Here is a 21,023-nt window from a genome sequence, read left to right as displayed (position 1 = left end):
TTGATATTTTACCTTTCACAGTAAGATTTTCCCTTGAAGAAATTTACAAAAGATAACAGCTTTACATAGAATATGTGAGATTTATACAATTCTAAGTCAATAAAAATGTTCTTTCCTTAAAAAGCCAGCAGGACTGATCAGGTTTTCAACAGTCTCTCTTACAAGGTAACTGACTTTCTTATAAAAAAATCTGGAAAACAAACAATTTGGCTAAACCCAAGATCTACAGTTTTCATATTTTTTCACATTTCAGAGGATCAGCAACATATACAAAGAAAGCAGACAGTTCTCCTATAGAATAATTTTGTTAAAGTCCCACATTTCAATCAAAAACAAATTAGAGAGGTTTTTTTGATAGTCCTGGCAGAAGGAACTCCTTACTGAAATCAGTAATGGTCTGGTACCTATTGGGTAGACTATAAGACTCATATGACTTAGTACCGTAAACCACATCTTCAGATCTGCTATACAGAAGCAGAAAAAGAGACTTCGATCCTGAACTGCAGTCTCTGTTCATTGTCATAATAACAAATAACATGTAATAATAATAGCATCTGTTAGGAACATAACAGTGTTTAGACAACCAGAGTTGCAACAGAATATGAAGATCAGATTTGAAATCTAAGTGTTCACATATCCAAATATGATTACCCTCATGGCCTATTTTACTGAACTATTTTACTGAACACCCACTGCTCCCACTGGCTGACATCACTGTGTGCTTCTGGTTGGTAGCAGCCCTAAACCCAGTCATTTTAAGAAGCGTAACATACTCAGGCTTGAAAATTTGAGACTATTTCCTTTTATAGTCTTTAGAACCATGTTTAAGCCAGAAAAGCCTACAATTACCTAAACATATCTAAACATTAGAAACAACTTGTCTTTTTTTTAAAAAAAAAAAAAAAAAAAAGTGTATTTATATTTAAAAAACAGCAGCCAGAGTGAGACAGCAGATGGGAAAAATATGTTTGCCAATCACTGCAGAGTGAGAAGTCTAATTGAGTGGAAAGACACAAATGAAATTGAGTAGCTCTCACACCCTGAAGTGCCTGAGAGGTGGAAGACTCAGGGCTGGATAATCACTCACTTGCAATTTTTTCTGTCTGAGAGGTGATAATGAGACTTATTTGCCATGCAAGTGAGTGCTAGTTAGACTTGCATGTACCTGAATGCCACAGGACTGACTTGTTACACATTCTTTTTTGTGCACAGAAGATCCTGTTTTGCATTGTATTTTGATTTTCAACATAGGTAATAGTGTAAGTATTCAGATCTTGTTGACAGAAACATTGTATTCAGTAAAAATGAAAGAAACAATACTAAACTGCTAAAGATCCTGGTTTACAATATAACAAAATCCTGTCAGAATTTCTTAAACTGAAAGGAGTTGAACAACGTTTACAGATTTGTAGGGTTTAGCAATTGCTCTCCACCTCTGAAACACATGCCTGTGCATCAGCCCTGAGTTTGCTTACTAGTGGGATGATTTCAGTCACAGGGAGAGCTATTAGTAGCACCAGGAATTAAATTGATAAATGACTTTCTCTCTGACCATTCATTTGATCTTTATATCTCACAATTTATTGTAAGAAACTCAGAGTCAAGAAATGTCCCTGAATTTTACCATAGAGTACAGATTTATTCATGTATGTGCAGAATTCTTCATGTTTTTCATAAAGCCAGTTCAAGACAGTTCCTTGGCTCTTTGATTCAGATTTAATAAGACTTGTTTCCTTTCCTCTCAGCAGGAAAGGCTTCCTCTCTCTGCTCATTACTGTATTCATTTATTCTCAATTTGCTGTTAGCTATTCTTTAGAGGAATCTTCATTTAGACAAAAGGAGCTTTGTTCTGGTTTTGCCTCTTGTATCTTCTGCCTCCTGGGCCAGAATTAACATGTGTAACCCAACAGGTCTAGTGAGCTCTCCAGTCACCCTTATTTTATTTAAATTTAATTTTCTTTATCCTTTCAGTGTTTTAAAAATACTTTATGAGAGTAAATAATACCAGAACAAAAGAAACATTGACAAAACTGAAGTGTGTGTGTGTGGAGAAATTGGGGATATGGGACTGGTTCTTTCTCTCTCCCTCCACACTGGTTCCATTTATAAAGTGCAAAATTGTTTTTCTATGCTGTTGTCACTGGAAACATTTCCACAACCTTCTTGAATGTGTCTGTCTCATCATTATGTTGGCTCCTTTGGCCTTTTTTTTGATACTGGTATTTTAGTGTTCTAGTTTCCTCCTCTATCTTTGTGATTCACTACTTAAACCCCAGCTACTATGTTAAGGAAACTTCCTATACAAAAATATAGTTGCAATATGTTGTGCTGAAATAGAAGAAAGAAGCTCTTAACTGTCCTGATCTAGTGTTATTAGGAAGCATGCTCAATCTGAAACTGAAATGGTTCTGTAATTTGTTCAGTCAGTAGAGTGGCAAAATAATTTCCATAGCAGAGGTTGTTCAGATGAAATGTGGAGACTCAGATTTACTGAATCCAGCACCCTCTGCCCTTATGCACACGGGTATTGACAATGACTTCAGTTGGACTATTTGTATGATTACATTGCACAAGCTTTCTTTGTTGCTGTTACCTAGTGCATAACAAACAGAAATCTAGCTGAAGACTAACTTCACACACAAAACACTGAATTCTACCCCTCTAGAGGAACACAGGAAAGATGTGGCTCTGCAAGGATTTTGCTGCCTGAACACTGAAAATACAGCTCTAGTGCAAGTCATGCCCAAAGCATAAGCCATTCAAAGACAAAGCTTTGTCTCCACACTTCTAAAGAGGTGTTTCCTCTCCTTATGCTTGGAAGAAAGAAAACGTAACTGGCAAAGCTCATGGCTGCTCTGCAAGGACTTCCAGAAAAGTCTGAATTGTGGAGGTCTGTTTCAGGCCTTAGGACTATTTATGCAATAAATCATCATGGAGATAAGCAATGGGTGTAAAATCCACTGCACAACCTAGTTCAAGTCAACATCCTCAGAAAGGGAGAGAAAATCCTGCTTAGCATTTTATATTTTACAGTCACATAACACCAGAGTGCACCTATGAGCTATAAAATCCAAACATCATGCCTGCTGGAGACAAACACCTTAGACTTTGGTAAGTACATTTTATTTAAACAAAGTATTCTGTAGCATGTTAGCTACCTGCAGTTCAAATTAACTTTTTTTTCCCCTCCCCGAAATCAATTCCAGCACAGCACTGAGTCTACATGGTGATATTTTTCTTCTGCCTTGAAAAGGAAAGGGTATTTTTTCACTCCTACTCCAGTCAAGCATTCTCAACAAAACACATTTGTTACCTCTGGACTTAGACTAGAAAGTTTTGGGCGGAATGAGGATTTCTCAAAAGTACAGAGCTTCTGAAAGTAAAGAGGCCATAACTGACACATATGCTATTGTTAATGCAATTTGGTTGTTAAGGAAAGCTGCAAGAAAAACAGATCTGTCCCATTTCCTTCGATCCTCAGTCTAAGACCTACATGCTGTGTTCTGGGCCATTAGTGTTTACACCAAGTGCCATCTTCTGTGGCAAAGCATATAGGCCTCCTCCTAAATTTAATCTGCTCTCACTGGCTTCCTGTTATAACTTGTACAGCATTTACACTGTAATTCAAATGAAAGTGTTCTGTGATTTCACGAGTGATACTGTCAGTCTAACGGCATTTTTATTGCTACACCTACTTTTAATGTTTCTGCACAAAATCAGCAAGAATAAAAAAAAAAACAAAACACCTTTGGAAATATCAATAAGGTAAAAAAAGTCTGATTCCCATTCTCTAGTGGGACTGCTGTAGTCAATTAGTATTCTGTTAGAGCTGGGTGATGATTTCCCAGAATGTCTTTCTTCTCCTACACTGTGAGCTCACACCCCATGCACTGACCTTATATAAGTGGTTGTAATTCCATGGACAGCATCCAGCATTGATGCATGCAGCAGTGTAAGGCTATAGTTTCACAAATGGCTTTAAACTGATCTACATGTGAGTTACTGCCAAAGGAGGCAGTCCCATCCTTCTCCCAGCCCTGCTCTTACCACAAGACCTTATGCCTCCTCTCATGCCAGCAGTAGCTCTCAGGGGTTGCACAGTGAGCCAGTCAGGGAGCAAATCTGACTGAAAAAGGACCTTTTGTTTGCTTGCCTTCCGGTTAATTTTCAGCTGGATCAGCTGATCAGTTCCTGATCCCATTCACCACAGTGTCACAAAGGAGGTGGTGAAAACACACAGCAATGTATGAAGGGGAGAAAGGGTAGCTCACACTTAGATTGACTCAAGTCCAGCCATAAAACCAGTCTAAGCTACATACAGGACTAAATTTTTCCCAATTACATAAATTCAGCCCTATGGATATAAATTATGAGCACTGCAGTAACCATGGAGAGAATTTTACCCTGAATATAAGATGCCCAGGGAGACTGTAAATGGCAGTTATGTACTACAACAAAGCTATCTATTTTGTGCTAATGTGATCTCCAACCAGTTCAGTCCATCCTTAGTAAAAGATCATTAGTTTATCAAATGCAGATCTCCCTCACTCTTAGTATTTAGTGGAGGAGTTCACATACCATCTCACAAATGCATATTAGGTTATTAATGTCCCCCATTATTAAAAAATATATATATATATATATAAATGTTATTTTATATCTGACCAAAATTGCAGGTGCAGACAATAAAAAACAGAAATTACATCTCTGTTCAAATTCATCTGGAGCAAGGCCAGGTGGGATGGCGCTTTGAGCAACCTGGTCTAGGGGAAGTTGTACCTGTCCCTGGATGGATGGATGGATGGATGGATGGATGGATGGATGGATGGATGGATGGACGGACGGACGGATGGATGGATGGATGGATGGATAGCATGTATTTCATAAAACATTTTTTCTCTGATCTTCAAATCTCTCTTCCATGAGGGAGACTTTTTCCGGCTCTAGTTATGAAAACCACAAGAGTTTAGAAGTGGCTGCATAATTTTACTCTCCACCTCTTCACTACTTTTTTTATACACATTGGTTGTGCTGACACAAAGGTAGGTGGCTTTTCCTGTAAGATGTACTGATGATTGAAAATAATACACATGCTGTTAGGAAGAAGCAATTTATAAACAAAACCAAGCACCATCATTTGTGTTATTTTTTCTTCACGTACAAATTACAAAAAGTGACTTATTCTTAGTTGTGTTAGCTCAGGGCAAATACTTAATTGCAATATAATCTGAAAAACTTCCAGCAGCCTCTCTTAGTACTCCTCCAAATCAATGAATTTCATAAGAATGATAATTTGTCAGCAAAAAACGTAAGGAATTGCAAACTTGTAGATGGTCTCATATGGGAAAAAAAAAAATACTTGGAACAACCCCAGTTTAATTGACTATTTCATCAAAATCTGACAAAATTCCAATTTGCAAAATAAAAAACTATATACACAAAATTAAAAAACAAACAAACAAACAAATCATCCTACTTCAAGCATTGTAAGTTTGATGCATCTTCTTTTGCCCACATCTAGTTCTGGTGCTTTAGGTAAAAGTACCTAAGCCTGCTGCCAAGACAATGTTTCTCTGTTTTCAACTTCAGAGGGTAAAGAGCATATCACATAACATTATATGTTAGGAATAATAGAAATGCTTTCTGCACATTACATAAAAACAAAACTGCTTAAAAATACCCTGAATTGAGCAAGACCTTTTGATTAATTAAACCAAAAATCTTCTCTCCACTCAAGAGCCCAATGAGAACCCTTAATTACATAATCAAAAATTATGCCAGGAAAGAGCATCATGAAAATCTAATTATCTACTTTTTAGTATGTAATTAGTTTTAAGTGGGTGGGTATGATTGAGGGAGAGCAAAAGAGGGCAATATGATAAAGGAGGTGAATCAGACAGTGGAAAGAAAAAAGGTATCAGAGAAGTGAGTAATAACAAATATAACCTCCTCCCAGAGTGTCTTCAAAAATTGGATGTCTTGATTTGATTAGAGAATGTACGAAATAAGACATGCTTCTTCCTCAATTATATGCATTTAGGATTTGACACAAAGCTCACTGAAGCCTATAAAAAACAGAAGTAGGCTGCATTTCACATTAATTAGTGAGTTTGATACCAGGAATATGCTCAAAAATTTTGTCCATCTCACCTGACCTTATCATGGAAACAACTGTCCATTTTCATTGTGCTGTCCCTCTGCTAAGAGAAACTGATACAACATTTTACCAAATGTTGTGTGCAGGTCTCATGATACAGTTTATAGTATCTCCTTCTTTCTTCTCAGATCCTGAAGTCTTTTTGTCATAAAGCTGTTAACCTTCAGTTTTCTCTGGGATATTAGAGTTATCAAATAAGTAGGTACATGGGGATGCCAAAGAGAAGCACAAGCTTCAGGCACTGCTATCTAATCACACTGCCAGATGACCTGAACAACACCATGGTTATAAATCTGAGTGGCTGACTGGAAACTTGTGTGACATCGTGGGGGCCCCTTTGAGTGGGCTCTGTAAGTCAAAGCCAGGAACCACAAATTCCTGAATTCCAGTTTTGCACATATTGACACTGTGTTCTCAGGCAGCCACTTCAGCAGTCTATATCTCAGTTTCCCCATTTTTAAATGGACATAATAATACTTACCTCATTCTTCCACACAGCGTGAATCTAATTAAGTGCTTTCAGAGTTTAACTGAATGTGTGTACAATATTATTCTCTAATCAAAGAGAATTCCACCCAACCCTTCCTAGCAATTCTGTTTCTTTGTTCTCCATGCTCACTCTAAGCCTCTCTCTATTTGTTCCAAGTCACTCTGCAGTCAAGTTACCTGAGCATTTTTATTCTAAAATTATTTCTATGCTGATGTTAAAAAAGGAAATGCAAATGTTCCACTGGCAGTCTAGGTTCCCACAGAGTGTGAACCTGAGAAATTATTCCTGTGAAGCTCACTGCAAAATACCTCTATATATCTTGCCTGAAGATAAATCATTTGTAGAAATCAAAGGGATTAATTCTGAGCTAGAATAAATCAGGATTGGCTTTAGTGAAATCAGTAAACTGCAATGAATTATATAGGGGAAGGTGAAAGGTAATTCATGTCCACTACACACAGGCCAGAATCTGATTTCAATTAGACTGATGGAAATCTCTATTAACTACATTGTTTTGACTGAAGTTTCTAGAATTACTCTGCATATCTACAGAAACAATGATGAGTTTTAAATTAGTTACTGTCATTCAATAAACAGTTCCTGGAGTCAGGGTTTATTCTCTGCTCAGCAGCAGCCATAAAAGCAAGCAGCATTTTAGAACCTATATGGAAACATCATACAGGACATCATGGTACCGCTGAACAAATCCCTGACACACATATATCTTTAATGTATTGCAGAAATCCATTACTGCCATCTCTAAAAGGATATCATAGAACTGCTATAGCTACAGAGAAGGGCAGTAAAAATGGTCAACCATATAAAATGGCTTCAATATGAGGAGAGCCTAACAGATTAAGTTATTTGAACTTGGGGTGGAGACCAATGAGGGGAAATATACTCAAGGTCTGCAAAATCTTAAATGGTGAGTAAAGCGTGGACAGCCTTTAAGCTCTGTTTCTTTCAATACTGAAGTTAAGATGCAACCAAGGAAATTATCAGGTCTGAAGCAAAAAGAAATATTTTTTTCATACAGTACATCATTAAATGTGGAACCAAATGCTAGAGGATCCTGGAAAAGCCAGAAGTTTAAATGTGTGCAAAAAACTAGGAGCATTCGTGAGGAAACAGGCCCATTGGTGACTGTTAAAAACAGTGGTTCAGATACAACCTCTAGCTCAGGAAATCCTTAAACTACCTTGAACCGGGTACATCATACACAGGGCTTGAGTGGGAGCCACATTTTGAGTGACTTACTGATTTCCCACGAGTCCTTGGGCTTTTCTATATTGCTCAGTGAAATGGGCTGTGGATTAGTAAATGCTGAACTGAGCCGGTAAATTTAGGGTGCCCCATGGACATCAGGTACCAGATCTGGAAACAGGGTTACTGTGATCGTGTCAGCAACAGCTCTGTGATGGCCTGCCTTTCTGCAGCACTTACCAGCCCATGTGCAGCTCCAGGCAAAGCTTGTGCCCAACTTTAAGCTTCTCTTAAAGTTAGCTTGCCATACAGTGACTGTTTGAGACCCATATTCACCAAGAGATCCACACAAACCACCTTGTACGCTAACATACAGTAACCTATAATTCAGCAGCTCTTTTAACACAACAATAAGAACATCCACACAAAGACCTAGTGGAGATCAAGAGGAAACTAATGTTCAGATACCTTGTTTCTTAGATGCACAATGTACTCAACTCTCTTTATTGTCCACATCCTTTTCACCACAGAGAGGCTCAATAAACTGTGAAATTGTGGTGTACTAAATTCCACCGAAAAGCTGTATAAACATTATCATAAATCAAAGCCTGTGAAGCTGGAATTTATTTAGCATCACAAAAAATAAATACATGTATGGGATTGGTTCATATAAATCATATATACATGTGCACAAAGGGTGATGCAGAATGCGTAATGCACTTGAACATCTGCCTTTGTCATCAAGTCACATTGAAACTAAGCATAAGTGGCAATTTTTTGATAGGCCAGAAATAGGGATTTGATTCAAAGTTTTCTTAAGTTATCAGAAAGAACATCCATTAACTTCAGCAAACTTCAAAATGGTATGCGTTTGGAAAGCCTGATGAACAGATATTTCTTTCAGAAAAGAATAACAATGGTTAAAGAAGAATAAACAAAAACAGTGGGGAAGAGGCAGGTGGTTGGTTTATCATATCTTCCTTGCTGAGGCTAAGGGGTGTATCAGCATAAACTAACAAATTCCACAATCACTCTGGATTATTAAATGTACAGCAAATACAGTCCCAATCACATCCCCCACAACTTTCCGGGAGCTTTCCTAGAGCCTTCAGCAGGCCAATAGTGAATAATGTTTTCTCCTACAAGAGTGAATACAGCCAGTAAGCAGACAAACACGTAACTGATGATTATTTTTCCTTGGTATTGTGATACCATGTAGAGACCTTACCACCTTGGTGCTACTGTGGTAGACAATGTACAAATATAACAGCTCCAAACAACTTACAAGCACATGTAAATTAATTACATCTTCACCAAAGATGGTGAATTTCATGGTAATTGATATGTCAGCCTCCTGATAATTGACTCCCTGACTGTTTTACAAAGTAGCAACATTTTTTGTTTGCTTTTGAAGTGCTCACTTGAAAGGAACATTGGCAGTAAAAATCCTCTTCAAAACTGAACAGTAGTTGTAAACTACTTCCTTTTTAAAAATATAAAAAATGAAAAAGAAGCAAAAAGAAAACAAGCCAGGAGGAACATATATTCTGTCGAAGCTTCATTCAGTTAACACATAATATCCCTTTAAAAATAAAAGGGCTTGCTGGCTAATTACAGATTTTTGTCTTTAAAATAAAGAGCCTTGCTAGCATCTAATAAAACATCCGTTCTAAAGTAAGGACTATGTGTATGTCTGAGATAATTTGGACTTTACCAAAGTGAATTTTCCTGCAGCTAAAATAAAACCATTTCTAACAAGAGTGAAAAATCTCCCTTTAATTTTAATGTAAAATTTTTCCTTAACATTTTAATCTTTCCAGTCACAAGTAACATCCTTTTAAAAATCCTTACATAGTAATGCCTCTAATGTTGACGATAAATCTAGAAAGGTATTTTGAGGCAATGTAGCTCATACAAAATGTCAACAAAAAGGTGCACACACCACAGTAGTTCAGGCATTGCTCAGATAACATCCTACTGATTCTCTGATGGTCTCCTGTCTCAGCATTTGCTATGGAAGTTAAATTATTGTAAGACTTTTAAGGCAAACACGGGAGACAGAGTTAACAAATTAACAGCTTTAAAACTAACAACTTTTTCATTCAGCCACAGGGGGGGGGCGTAGCTTTGGGGATGTTCATTTTTTTCTAACAGTGTATTGTCATTTAAACAGGATCTTTTAGAAGAGTCTTGCCACTTGCCCCAAACAGAAAAAGCATTTGATGATTTTTAAAAAGACATCAACTGGAGACACACTGAGTAAATAAATGAAAATGCTGTGGTGACTTTCAGAATAAAACAAAAGGTTAAACATAAACAACTTGAAAGGAAACCAGTGAATTTAAAGTCTAACCTGACTTTCTGAAAATTTTGTTTCCCTGTCCTTGTCTCAGGCCTGCGCTGTGGTGCTCTTCCATCTCCCATAACGCTTCTCAGGACACCTGAGATCTGCATAAACCCCAGAATTATCCCTTCCTATTCTCTTCCCCTCAGTGCTTTTACCCTAGACCACCTATGTTTAGGGAGGCAAGAGCTTTCTCATATTTTTCTTCCCATTTTGAGCAATCATGTTTCAGACTGACTTACAGTGAAGTAAACATTTCTCATTGGTGAGGTTGCAGAAAAGGGTATTACAACGTATCACAAGTCATGTTTGTGAAGGTGCATGGTGTGCACTTTGAACCAAGGCTACATCATAAGCAGACGTGGCAAAGTAATATAGTATTGTTACTTGATAAAGGCAATTTCCACACCTAGGACTGAAAGCATTTTAAATATTTTCTTTATGCTGCAGACCTGCAGCCTCTGCAACTGTATCTTGACCAAAGAGCTGTTTTTCATTTCATGTAATATGATATCCATGAAGCCTTCAAGATGACAATAGTCTATGTCAGACCGCCATAATTTTCTCCTGAATAGAAAACGTAACAACTAGAATAAATAAGATCAGTCAAGACAGAAAAGTAGTCACTGCTAAGGTAGAATACTCAAAGAGGTATTTTGTTTTAGCCTGAGGAAGATGATTTATTATCTTATTTGTGTGTTTACGGTAATAGTTTTGATAAGTGTCTCTATCCTTGCACCACTTAAAAGTTCACATTATTAGCGTTTTTAAACTTTCCTCTTGAAACTTTTTTTTCTTAATTCAAAAGAAATAAATATGCATTTGTAGTTTGACAAAAGGCCAGCAGCTGTCTTATCATGTAATGAAGATGTTTGGGAGACTCTCCACTGGCAAGAATCAAATTAGCTTTTTGGAAGTCAGTGAGAGCAGCACCGAATTGCAGGACTCAGTCTATTTTTGTGTGCAAGTTGCCCCATTCACCCCCACCCACATGCCTTGCACTCACTTTGCACAAGCAGTTACAACCAACATAAAAATCCCCTTATTTTTGATTCACAGCAATGAAACACTTACGTTTGTTGCATATACTCTCTGTTGGCATGGAAGTCTGCGATAGCTTACTTCTGCATATTTGTGTACATTCTGGTGTGTGTATTCCTGTATGCACTTCTGTGTACGAGTTGTGTTTGTGTGTCCACCCCTCTACGCTGTGCAGGGCAGTGGGGTCCGTAGATTTGGGTGCCATTCTCTGCACATGCCAGTAGCCGTGGTGTGTTTATCTCCCTGTGCTGTGCGAATTTGGTGTGGGGTGTGCGTACGAATCCAGTGCCTGGGGGTGCTGTGTGAAGGTAGTGTGTGGTGTGCGTGGGGTGCAAGTGCATGGTGTGTGAAGTGTGAGGGAACGGGGGACGTGGGTGCAGGGTGCGTGCGAGGCATGTGTGAGTGCGGGGTGTGAGGTGTGTATGTGTGGGGGGGTGCTGTGCGTGGGAGCGCGGGGTGTGTGTGTGTGTGGGGGAGAATGAGGGACTGAGGGTTCATGGTGTGAATCCGGTGTGTGAGGGGGTGAGGGAGTGCAGGGTGTGTGTGTGGGGTGCGGAGATGAGGGAGAAAGGATATTTGGGGGGGTATGTGTGGGGTGAGGAGATGAGGGAGTGCGGGTGTGAGGGAGGGGTGCGAGTGGGTGATGAGATGAGGGAGCGCGGGTGCGAGGGAGCGGTGTGCACCGGTGTGCGGGAGTGTGTGGGAGTGAGGCCGCGCTCCCGCCGTCCCGCCCGCCCGCGCTCCCGCCTGGCCTCGCCGCCCCGCCAGGCCGCTGCCCGCCGCTGGCCCGGCCAGGCCCCCAGGGGCCGGGCTCCACCGCCTTCGGCTTCACCGTCCCGCCCTCCCCGCCCGCCTCTCGCTCTCCCCCGCCCCCCCCCCCCCCCCCCCCCCCCCCCCCCCGCCTCCCCGCCGCCGGGGCTTCCCTTCCCTCTTCATTCAGCGCTGCCTCGCCGCCGAGCGCTCGCCGCGCTGCTACCCCGGCATGTCCCGCAGCCGGGCTCCCCTCAGCGACCGGCCCCTGTAGCGCCTCCCGCCGCGGGCGAGGCAGGGCCGAGGGGGCGGCAGGAGGTGCCGTTTCCCAGCCGCGCCGGGCACCGCGCGGCCATGGGGGGCTCCTGAGGCGGCCGAGGAGAGCGGCGGGGAAGCGGAACGCCTCGCCCCGCGGCCGCCACGATGGAGGCGCCGCCGCCGCCGCCGCCACCCGGCGCCCCCAGCGCCGCGGAGCCCGCCGGCTGCCCCAAAGACACCGACCGCCAGCTGCGCCTCCGCCTCTGCGTCCTCAACGAGATCCTCAGCACCGAGCGGGACTACGTGGGGACCCTCCACTTCCTGCAGTCGGTGAGCGGCGCCGCGGGGCGCGGGCGGGGGAAGCCCCATCGGGGGCACCGGCGGGGCTGGGCGGGCGGCCCGGCCCGGCCCGGCGCGGAGCGGAGTGGAGCGGAGTGGAGCGGCCACTCACGGGCGGGCCGGGGGCTGCGGGCGCGTCCCGTCGGCGCGGCAGCGCTTGGCACAACTTGTGGGAAGTGCCTGGGGCCAGGCCCGCGCCACCGAGGGGGAGTTTCTTCGGCCCGAGGGGCTGGGGAGAGGGGAGGGATGGGCGAGGGGCCGCCGCGGGCAGAGCGGGACCGCGGGCAACCGCGTTTTCTTCTCCGGTGAGGAAAACCCCTGCGGGTGGTGCCCTGGCCGCTGGGCCGGGGGAAGCACGCGGGTGTCTCTGCTTCGACGCGGGGTGACAGGGACGGATCTAGAAATGAGCCTGCTTTTATGAATGCCTCATCCCTTTTGTTGGTGTTGTTTAGAAGTTGCTGTTACACCCACTTGGAAACTCTACCTACTTACCGCCTGTTATTTATAAATAAATACTGTATATATTTTGCTTTAATGGTAAACACAAATACGTGATTGAGCCGGGTGTGTCTGTGCATGTGGAGACAATTATACCCACCTCTGAAATTATCCACGGATCAGTTCAGAAGTAAAACTCCATCTGGATATTTCCTTTTTCCTATATCGGTTCTAGATGTGGAATTCGTCAGCATACCACCACACTCCTGCAAATAACTCGAAGAGCCTGCAGTAAAAGTTACTAGATAACAGATATGCCATAAAAAAAGAAGAATAAACTATTTGATCACAGAGATCAGGAATCAAAGCAAGGGAAGTCTCTGCAGAGATTTCTAAAAGATTTGGACAGGGCAGAAATTCTTTCTGGTCTTTTGCTAGATAACTACTAAACCCTGATTTCATTTAAGTGGGCTTAGACTCTGGACCCTTTTTGACTTGTCTTTCTGGCAAGGTTTTTGGTTGGTTGGTTTTTCTTCATCTTCAGTGTTTTTCAGATTCACCCAAGTGGCAAACTGTCTAGCAAAAAAAGATAAATGAAAAGGATGCAGTTACTTTATGAACTAGTTTATAAAACTAGTTACTTTATGAACTAGTTTAAACCCCTCCTTTTCTTTCTCAAATAGTTGAGCTCAGAGTCTTTAAGTTCAGAAAGCTTCTGACTGAAGTACCAGTTAGCTTCTATTAAAACTGGGATTCTATCTCAGTGTGAGGAGATATTTCAAAAAAAGCTGCAAGTTGCAGAAGTGCCCCACCCTACTGACAAAACAAAACAAAAAAACTCTCAGAAAACTCCTCTGTCCTAAGTACTGAATTTGAGAATTTGTCAGCTGCAGGCTGGAACGCAGATTCAAGCTGCATGTATTTTTAGCTTTGGTTCTTACAGCTAAATGCATTCGCAGTATTAACTAATGGAATTTTCATATAACAAAAAACCCCAAAGTGCGTCTTTATTTATATTAATTAACTTGGCAGCTTTGATGAGAGCAGTAGTGAGTAATAAGCCTTAGGTTAGGGCAGGAGAAGATACCGAACCTTTAGTCTCAGGATGGCACTGCAGACAGTCAGAGCCCTTCACAGTCACTGTTACCATCTACTAGGTGTAGACAGACTGTAGTATTACTTTGGGGGCTTGATTCTGATAGTGTAGCTTTACCCCTCTATGGAGTTTGTGTTTTGGTAATTATGTTTGAATAAAGCACTGAGGGATAGGATCTTTCCTGTCTCTAGGCCTTGGTTTAGAGCAGCATTCACACACAGGCTTAACTTTAAGCGTGTGCTGTCCTAAATAATGAGAGTTTCTTCAATCACTGACCTAGTTCTAATGGGTTGACTCTCTGTACAACTGCATTCAGATAGTTGAATGGTGTTAGCACCAAAGAGAGAAGAATGAGTATTTACTGCAGTATGTGGGGGTAAAAAGAGCAGTAGTGGGATGAAATCTTCAAAAATAAAATTTGGAGTGAGAATTATTTTCTGCATAAATTTGGTAGATGACCATAATTTAATACCTTCTAATAAGGTATAGTGAAAAATTCTGCTCTGACTCCCACACTGGACAGGTAACATGACATGCAGGGATAATATAATCTATATAGTTACTGGAATTACAGGCATTTACAGGGCAAAAGTTTTGCCTTATGACAGTAGGAGTAATGCTGGACCCCATATTCTCAAATCAACTTGGGCCTTACAAATAAGGACCACGTTACTCCCATTAGTTCGTTTTTCTGAGTGCTCTGATGTTACTGCATAGGAACTTCTGCTCTGCCCCACGGGTCTCTTTATTAAATTCTAATGTTCTGTGTGAGTAGCACTTACCCAGTACAAAATAAATGTAAACTATTATACTTTCTGGGGTAAAATGTGCTTAGTTAACATTTAAACATGGTTGGATGATGTTAGGCATTTTTTTAGTAGTGTGAGTAGTACAGAATGTGATTATACTTCCATATGTTGCAGAAGCAATTTTGGTCGTAGTGGAGAAAAGACTGCAGTTCCTCTGTGCAGGACAGTTGCAGTTCCCAGATCTTACGGAAACTTGTTCCTGTCAGGCATGAGATGAGAGATATGTGGGGTACAGCTTCCTTTGCTTAAGGAACTTCAGTAGCTTTGATAAATAAAGGCAGGGTAAATCTCATGTGTTTCTGTCATCAGAATGAATTTTCCCTAAGTAGGAAGGGACAGTTATGCTTTAGAAAAAGGTTAGGTGAGGGAATTTGTGCTCTTTGTTAAATATTTGCTATTGAAGCCCTAGTCCTCATTAAGTATTCTCAATAAACAATGTTTTAGAAAGCAAACAACTCAGTTCTATGGGTTTATTCACAGCACTGAGGTTGCTTGCTAGCAGCAGCTTCCTGTGTTCCCTAGTAATGCAAAAGAATCTCTTAAGTATTTAATACTATGGATTTGCAAATAAATCAAAGTAACTTCAATTTATTAAGAGTATTTTGTTCCTTTTTAGAAGACTAATATGTGACCATGCTAAAGGAAAACTTTTCCTTTTTGTATACTGAGAAACCTTTTCCTGCTAAGCTGCAGGGAAAGTATGTTCACGATAAACATAAGGACTCAATCTTTACTTGCTTTGCCTAAAAGATTGTTGTCATATTTTGCTCCTATACATCAATAAAGTGGGTATCATTGAAGTTACAGAACATGGAGTTCTCTTTTCTAACACAATTTTTACTGTGAGTCACTATGAAGAACATTTTTGATATGTTTTTTGTATGCATTTAATAAAAATGCTCCAGATGTTTACCTATTTAAATACAATTTAGTCTCTAGAATCTGTTATATTTCATACCTCAAGTAATTCTGACAAGTGGAGTTATATCTACAAATTTAACTTAGATGCCCTATGCCACTACAACTAAATTAGGCTAATCAGTTTGTGAGGTTTAATGCATACAGTTAATTTTTCACTGTGTATGTTGTTTGTAACATTTTTATTACATTGAATTTTGGACACCAGAAGGCGTTCCTAGTTAGTTTTGCTCTTGTTTAGTTTCTGGTACTGCTGTTGATAGGTTGTGTTACAGTATTATGTATCAGAACTGTGGAGACACTGAAACCCAGTAGCGTTTCTCTGTGGTTTGTTCCAGATCTCATGAGATGATCAATTTCAAGAGATACAGCTTTTTTCTTTTTTTTTTTTTTTTGGACAGAGTCTGGATTTTCTATTAAATGGTAATACATTACAGGTATGATACTCATTATTTCAATATCATGATTTCAGTAGCCTTACTTTTCCTAGATTAAGCCTCAAAATGAGGAGTTACCATGCTGAGAGAGGACAAACTCTTTTCCAACAGCTCCCAGCTGATGGTCTGAAGTTACTGATTTAATCATGAATATGTACAAGCTGTATTGTGTCCTGTCTTATCTGCCATTTTGTTAGGTAGGTATGATGTTGCAAAATATGGAATTGTCCTCGAAGAAATGCTGTGTAAATCAGGAGTATTAATAGATAATACTGCAGTTATTCAGATACGTTACTAACTTTACTAATAAAGGCTCATTACACAGCTAAACTTTTTAAGCAGCAGGGAGAACTACAGGGAATGGATGAAAAGGTACTGCTGCCAACGTCATCAAAGAACTACTGATCAAATAAGAAGCAAGTGGAAAATTGTCAGAAACTAATGGAACTTTACTAAAAGTTACTGATGGAGTAAGATAAACTTCAAAGAGATAAAGGCAGATAATTCTGTTGTAAGTCTGTGGTGAGATCATAAACCATAAGGATTTTCAGTCTCCAGACTTCAAGATTCAATTAATCCTTTTCTTCCCTTTGACCTCTTTTAACTCTGCCGTGCATGCAGAAATGTTTACATTTTATATGGGATCTTGTAAATGTTTCTTTTCTATGTGAAAAAATTAAACCAGGTGAAAATGTAGTTTGAGTGACCAGTCAGGTAAATGTCAAAGCATTTGTCTGGTGCCATGAAGTCTTGTATGTGAATATGTGGCTGACAGTGAAGTCTTTGGGTACTCAGGTGCAATGTCTGCACATAGGAGCCGTTAAACTTACCCATTCTCTACATACCTGTTCTTGCCAGTGTTGTTAATCTGTATGGAAAAGTCACAATTCATTGAGAAAAGAAAGGTTGAAGTTTGTTTGAATGCCATATTCCGCAGAATCTCAGTCAAATCTGTGATAATAATACTTAAGTAATTAAAGACCAGCTTTCAAGTGAGGAGATACAGGAGCCCTGAGGAATTTCAGACATACTAATTGACCATCATTCCATAAACAGTGGGTACACAACAGTTAGATGTTATTTAAAGGTTTGGTTTACCAGTTTATATTTATAATCATATGAATTACATGTGAAAGTGTAGTAACAGTAATTATCCAATACACTGGGTTGCAAAGGTAGGTATTTTGTTGCATACACATTTTTTTTTTTGCCATCCTTTAATTTCACTGAACACTTGGCTCTAGCCTGCACATGCAGCTCCCACAACTTAGGTAATTGCAAATATATAAAGCCAAATTGTTCTCCACATTGTATATAAATGTAGCTCTTTCATCTTTCCAAAGACAAACCACCAACTTGTAAATTTTAATGTCAGAATGACAGGATGTACTTTGGCTTGAGCAATTGCTGTGTGTTCTGTGCAGGCATGAAAACAGTCTGAAAGTTGAACCGTCTTTATCAGACAGGTATCAAGTTGGATAAGTAGTTGTACCAGGACTATTTTTAGGTTTTAATATTATGCCATCCTTTATTTTTACATGAAGACTAGAATTCTTTTTCCATCTTATCAATTGTATAAATATGTTATGTTAGGACACGTGCCATCAGATAAATTAACCCACATCCTACAGGCTCAAAATATTTATGTTACGCTCCCTTTTCTTGCTTACTTTGTAGTTGTAATTGATCTAGTATCTCTAGATTTTGCACTCCACCCATCTCGAAATATGATAAGCATCACAGGCTTTTTTTTTTTTTTCATATTTCACAATCTTGTTTGCATCCAAGATTAGGGCTCTGGTGCTCAGATAGAGTAGCAAACAGACCATTTGTCTCAGCTGTGAGGTGTGGTTTCCTGTCCTACTCTGTTCTCTGCCTGTTTCACCCTCAGCAGATACAGATAAACTCTGATTCTGGAAGGTGAACCACATGGTTTGGGTAATGTTGCTTCTTTAATATAAGACAGCTAAAAGAGCAATTGGGGAGAGGAAGGAGATGGAAAGGGAAATTTGTCTGGAAGTGACCTGACTTATCTTTGTTCTGTTGTTTCGGTCAGCTGGTCACATGCAGTCACCTATAACCAGTTGTTATGACTGCGAATGATCAAGATTTTCTACTGTTGAGACTTAACAACATGGGATGTTTTTCTTAAAAGCCTGGTTCTTGACATATGTGAACTGAGAAGTAGTGCAGCTTTCATTTTAAATGGCAGGTTTGTAGCCCTTCTGTTGGTATAGCAAAGTTGAAGATATATTAGCATAACATAAATGCTGGTGAGTTTTTAGGGGTTTGTGTTATGGCTCTTGAATATTTGGGGCTGGCAGTTCTTCCAGTAGTTTCCTGTTCAGAGTAAGTGTAGTGCAGAATTAGCTGCTAAAGGCTGAACTGCAAACAGATTAAAAGGTTCTTTTGCTCTAGATACAAAGGGAGAATGTGAAGAAAACAGTCTGGATGTAGAAAGTGAAGCAGAAGTGAAAAACAGAAAAGCAAAACAGCAAGGAGAAAGCTCTGAAAATATTTATTCATCTGAGCTTGTGGTCTGTAGAGTCCAGTTTACGAGCCAGGGGTCTAAGAGCAGGGATGGAGGACACAGAATTCCGATGTTCTCTTCTGCTCCAAGATGCATGTCTGAGCTTAATTTTTCACTTGGAAAATTGTGTGACCAGCCCGTGCTTTTTGCAGTGAGGTTTTACAAGTCAAAGGTATATAGGAGTACAGCAGATTTTTCATATGAACAAAGCTGTTTAGTTCTTTTTGCACTCACCGAATCTCCACAATGAGAAAATATCAATAAAACCCCTGTGTACTTTCTCAGTTTACTGCCACACAGGTGAGATGTAAACCTATTTTCTCTTTGCTTCCCTTCACTCCTTACGGCTTGGTGTGCATCTGATCATTGTTACCTTTTATCTCAGGCCTACTTTGGTCTCATTACATCCTTCAGAACGAGGTGTTTGACCTGACTGGCTCTGCATCTCTCCCTCCTCTCAGTTGCAGTGATACCATCAATCAGCCCTTTTGCCGTTTGTCCCTCCCTCTCACTTCAGGGATGCCAGTTGTTGTCTGAACATGTGTCATGATTTCTGGAGGGGGGAGGGAGAGGTTGGCTGCTCTTGTGTTTTCCCAGCCTCATGCTGGTGCCTCTGCAACAAAACTCACTTGCAATAGCAGGCTGGGAGCTGAGTGAGTGTGAGGGAGGGAAGGAGAGAGACCATGGGCTTTGCTAGGAAGGGCGTGCGGATCAAAAAGTGAAACAAACGTCACGGATAGCAGAAATGATTTGAGGGAGATGCTCCGCATACAGCTGATTGCATGTTTGATTTTTACACAATTCTGGGCTGATTTTTGCAGGAAGCAGACCAGTACCCATTACAGGAGCTCGTTTGTCCCTAAATATAGGAAGAGAAAAATTTTGAAAACTTTACTGATTTTTCCACTTCCCAAGTCACACAGTGCTTGTGCTGTAGGCAGGAATACTGCTTTGCAGGGATGAGAAAGGTGGTTCTCGATTTTACATCAGATCATAGAATCATGAAAAATAGTCTTGGAGAGGATTTTGACAAACCATCCCATCATGTTCTCATCTGAAAGGAGGCTCATTTCTGATGGTTTATCCTGGTGTTCAGATGTCCTTATTATTAGAAATGTCTTCCTAATGCCCAGTGTAATGTCCAATCTTTTTTGGCAGTGAGCAGAGAGGTAATTTCTTTGTGTCAAACCCTCAAGTGTTTAATGGATGTTTTTACATTTTGTTTCAGACTAGACTGTCAACTTATTTAGCTTTTTTTTCCTCAAAACTATTTAATTTTACTTCTGATAATTCCTGTGCTGTTATCTGTGTTCTGTATTCTATATGTTTCTTGAACTGTAGTGCCCAAAAAGGAAGGCAGGAGACACTCCCAATGCTTTAGCAGTACTGAGTGAGGGAGAGGATTACTTCCCATCTTTTGTACATTATACAGGAGTATTTTTGTAGCACAGGAGCCTTAAGAAAGGTTTATCTGGGTCTGTACCTGTATTTGAGGACAACTCATTGCTCATACCAGTGACCATGACTAGGTGTCTGCATAGTGGATTCATGGAAGCAGTCTAATATTTAGACTTCTGGGATGAACTCTGGGTGGGCAACACTGAACCCTCCTCACTGGGAAGAGAGTGATGTGTTTTCAAGCCACCTTTCCTACGTTCAGATCCTGGCAGTCCCAGAGGCATCCCACTCTGAGAGGGTATCTGAGGCTTGAAAAAGTAGTATCTCCCAAGTGCAGTGTCTGCCTGTAGGCATCCACATGACTTCGTGACAGATGAAGCTTTTGAGAAATTACTTATTTCTGTTGCTTGCCTATTGTTTCCTTCAGGCACCTGCAAGAAAACATAAGAGACTATGTGTGCATTTCCCTCTTTCCAGATGTAGAATCCCTTTTCTGTTGTTTTTCCAGCATCAAGTGGATTCACAGCCTGCAATGGGTGTTTTCTTGATAAAGGCCTTGTACAGTTGTAGTGTACTTTAGGATATAAATAGTAATGTATGTTTTGACTTTGATGCTTGAAATCACTGTGCAATGGCAGTCTATACTGGTCACCACTAGAAAGAATACTGCTGACTCACGTATATTGGCTTATTCCTTAGGCCTTCACTATCTGCAGACTAGCATCAGTTTTCTTGCACGGAAGGGGGATTTAATGAAAAAGCTTTGCAGAAACCTGATTTGACCTCTTGGTTCTTATTTGGCCAGGCCTTTCCTG

At 40.5% G+C, this 21,023-nt stretch overlaps 1 protein-coding gene across 2 annotated transcripts in view; it reads left to right on the top strand.

The window, feature by feature from the left end:
• The first annotated feature begins 12,188 nt into the window (after positions 1–12,188).
• The window catches only part of PREX1 (phosphatidylinositol-3,4,5-trisphosphate dependent Rac exchange factor 1), a 168,806-nt gene continuing 159,971 nt past the window's right edge, over positions 12,189–21,023 (top strand). For both annotated transcript variants that reach the window (XM_032993589.2, XM_032993588.2), the window contains exon 1: positions 12,189–12,573. In XM_032993589.2, coding sequence (XP_032849480.2) covers positions 12,409–12,573 — 165 coding nt within the window. In that variant the 5' untranslated portion in view covers positions 12,189–12,408. The remainder of the gene's footprint in view (positions 12,574–21,023) is intronic.

The sequence above is a fragment of the Tyto alba genome, unplaced genomic scaffold (genome assembly GCF_018691265.1).
Source record: "Tyto alba isolate M040663 unplaced genomic scaffold, T.alba_DEE_v4.0 Super-Scaffold_33, whole genome shotgun sequence".
NCBI classification, from domain to species: domain Eukaryota; kingdom Metazoa; phylum Chordata; class Aves; order Strigiformes; family Tytonidae; genus Tyto; species Tyto alba.
This window is presented reverse-complemented; position numbering and strand designations above follow the sequence as displayed.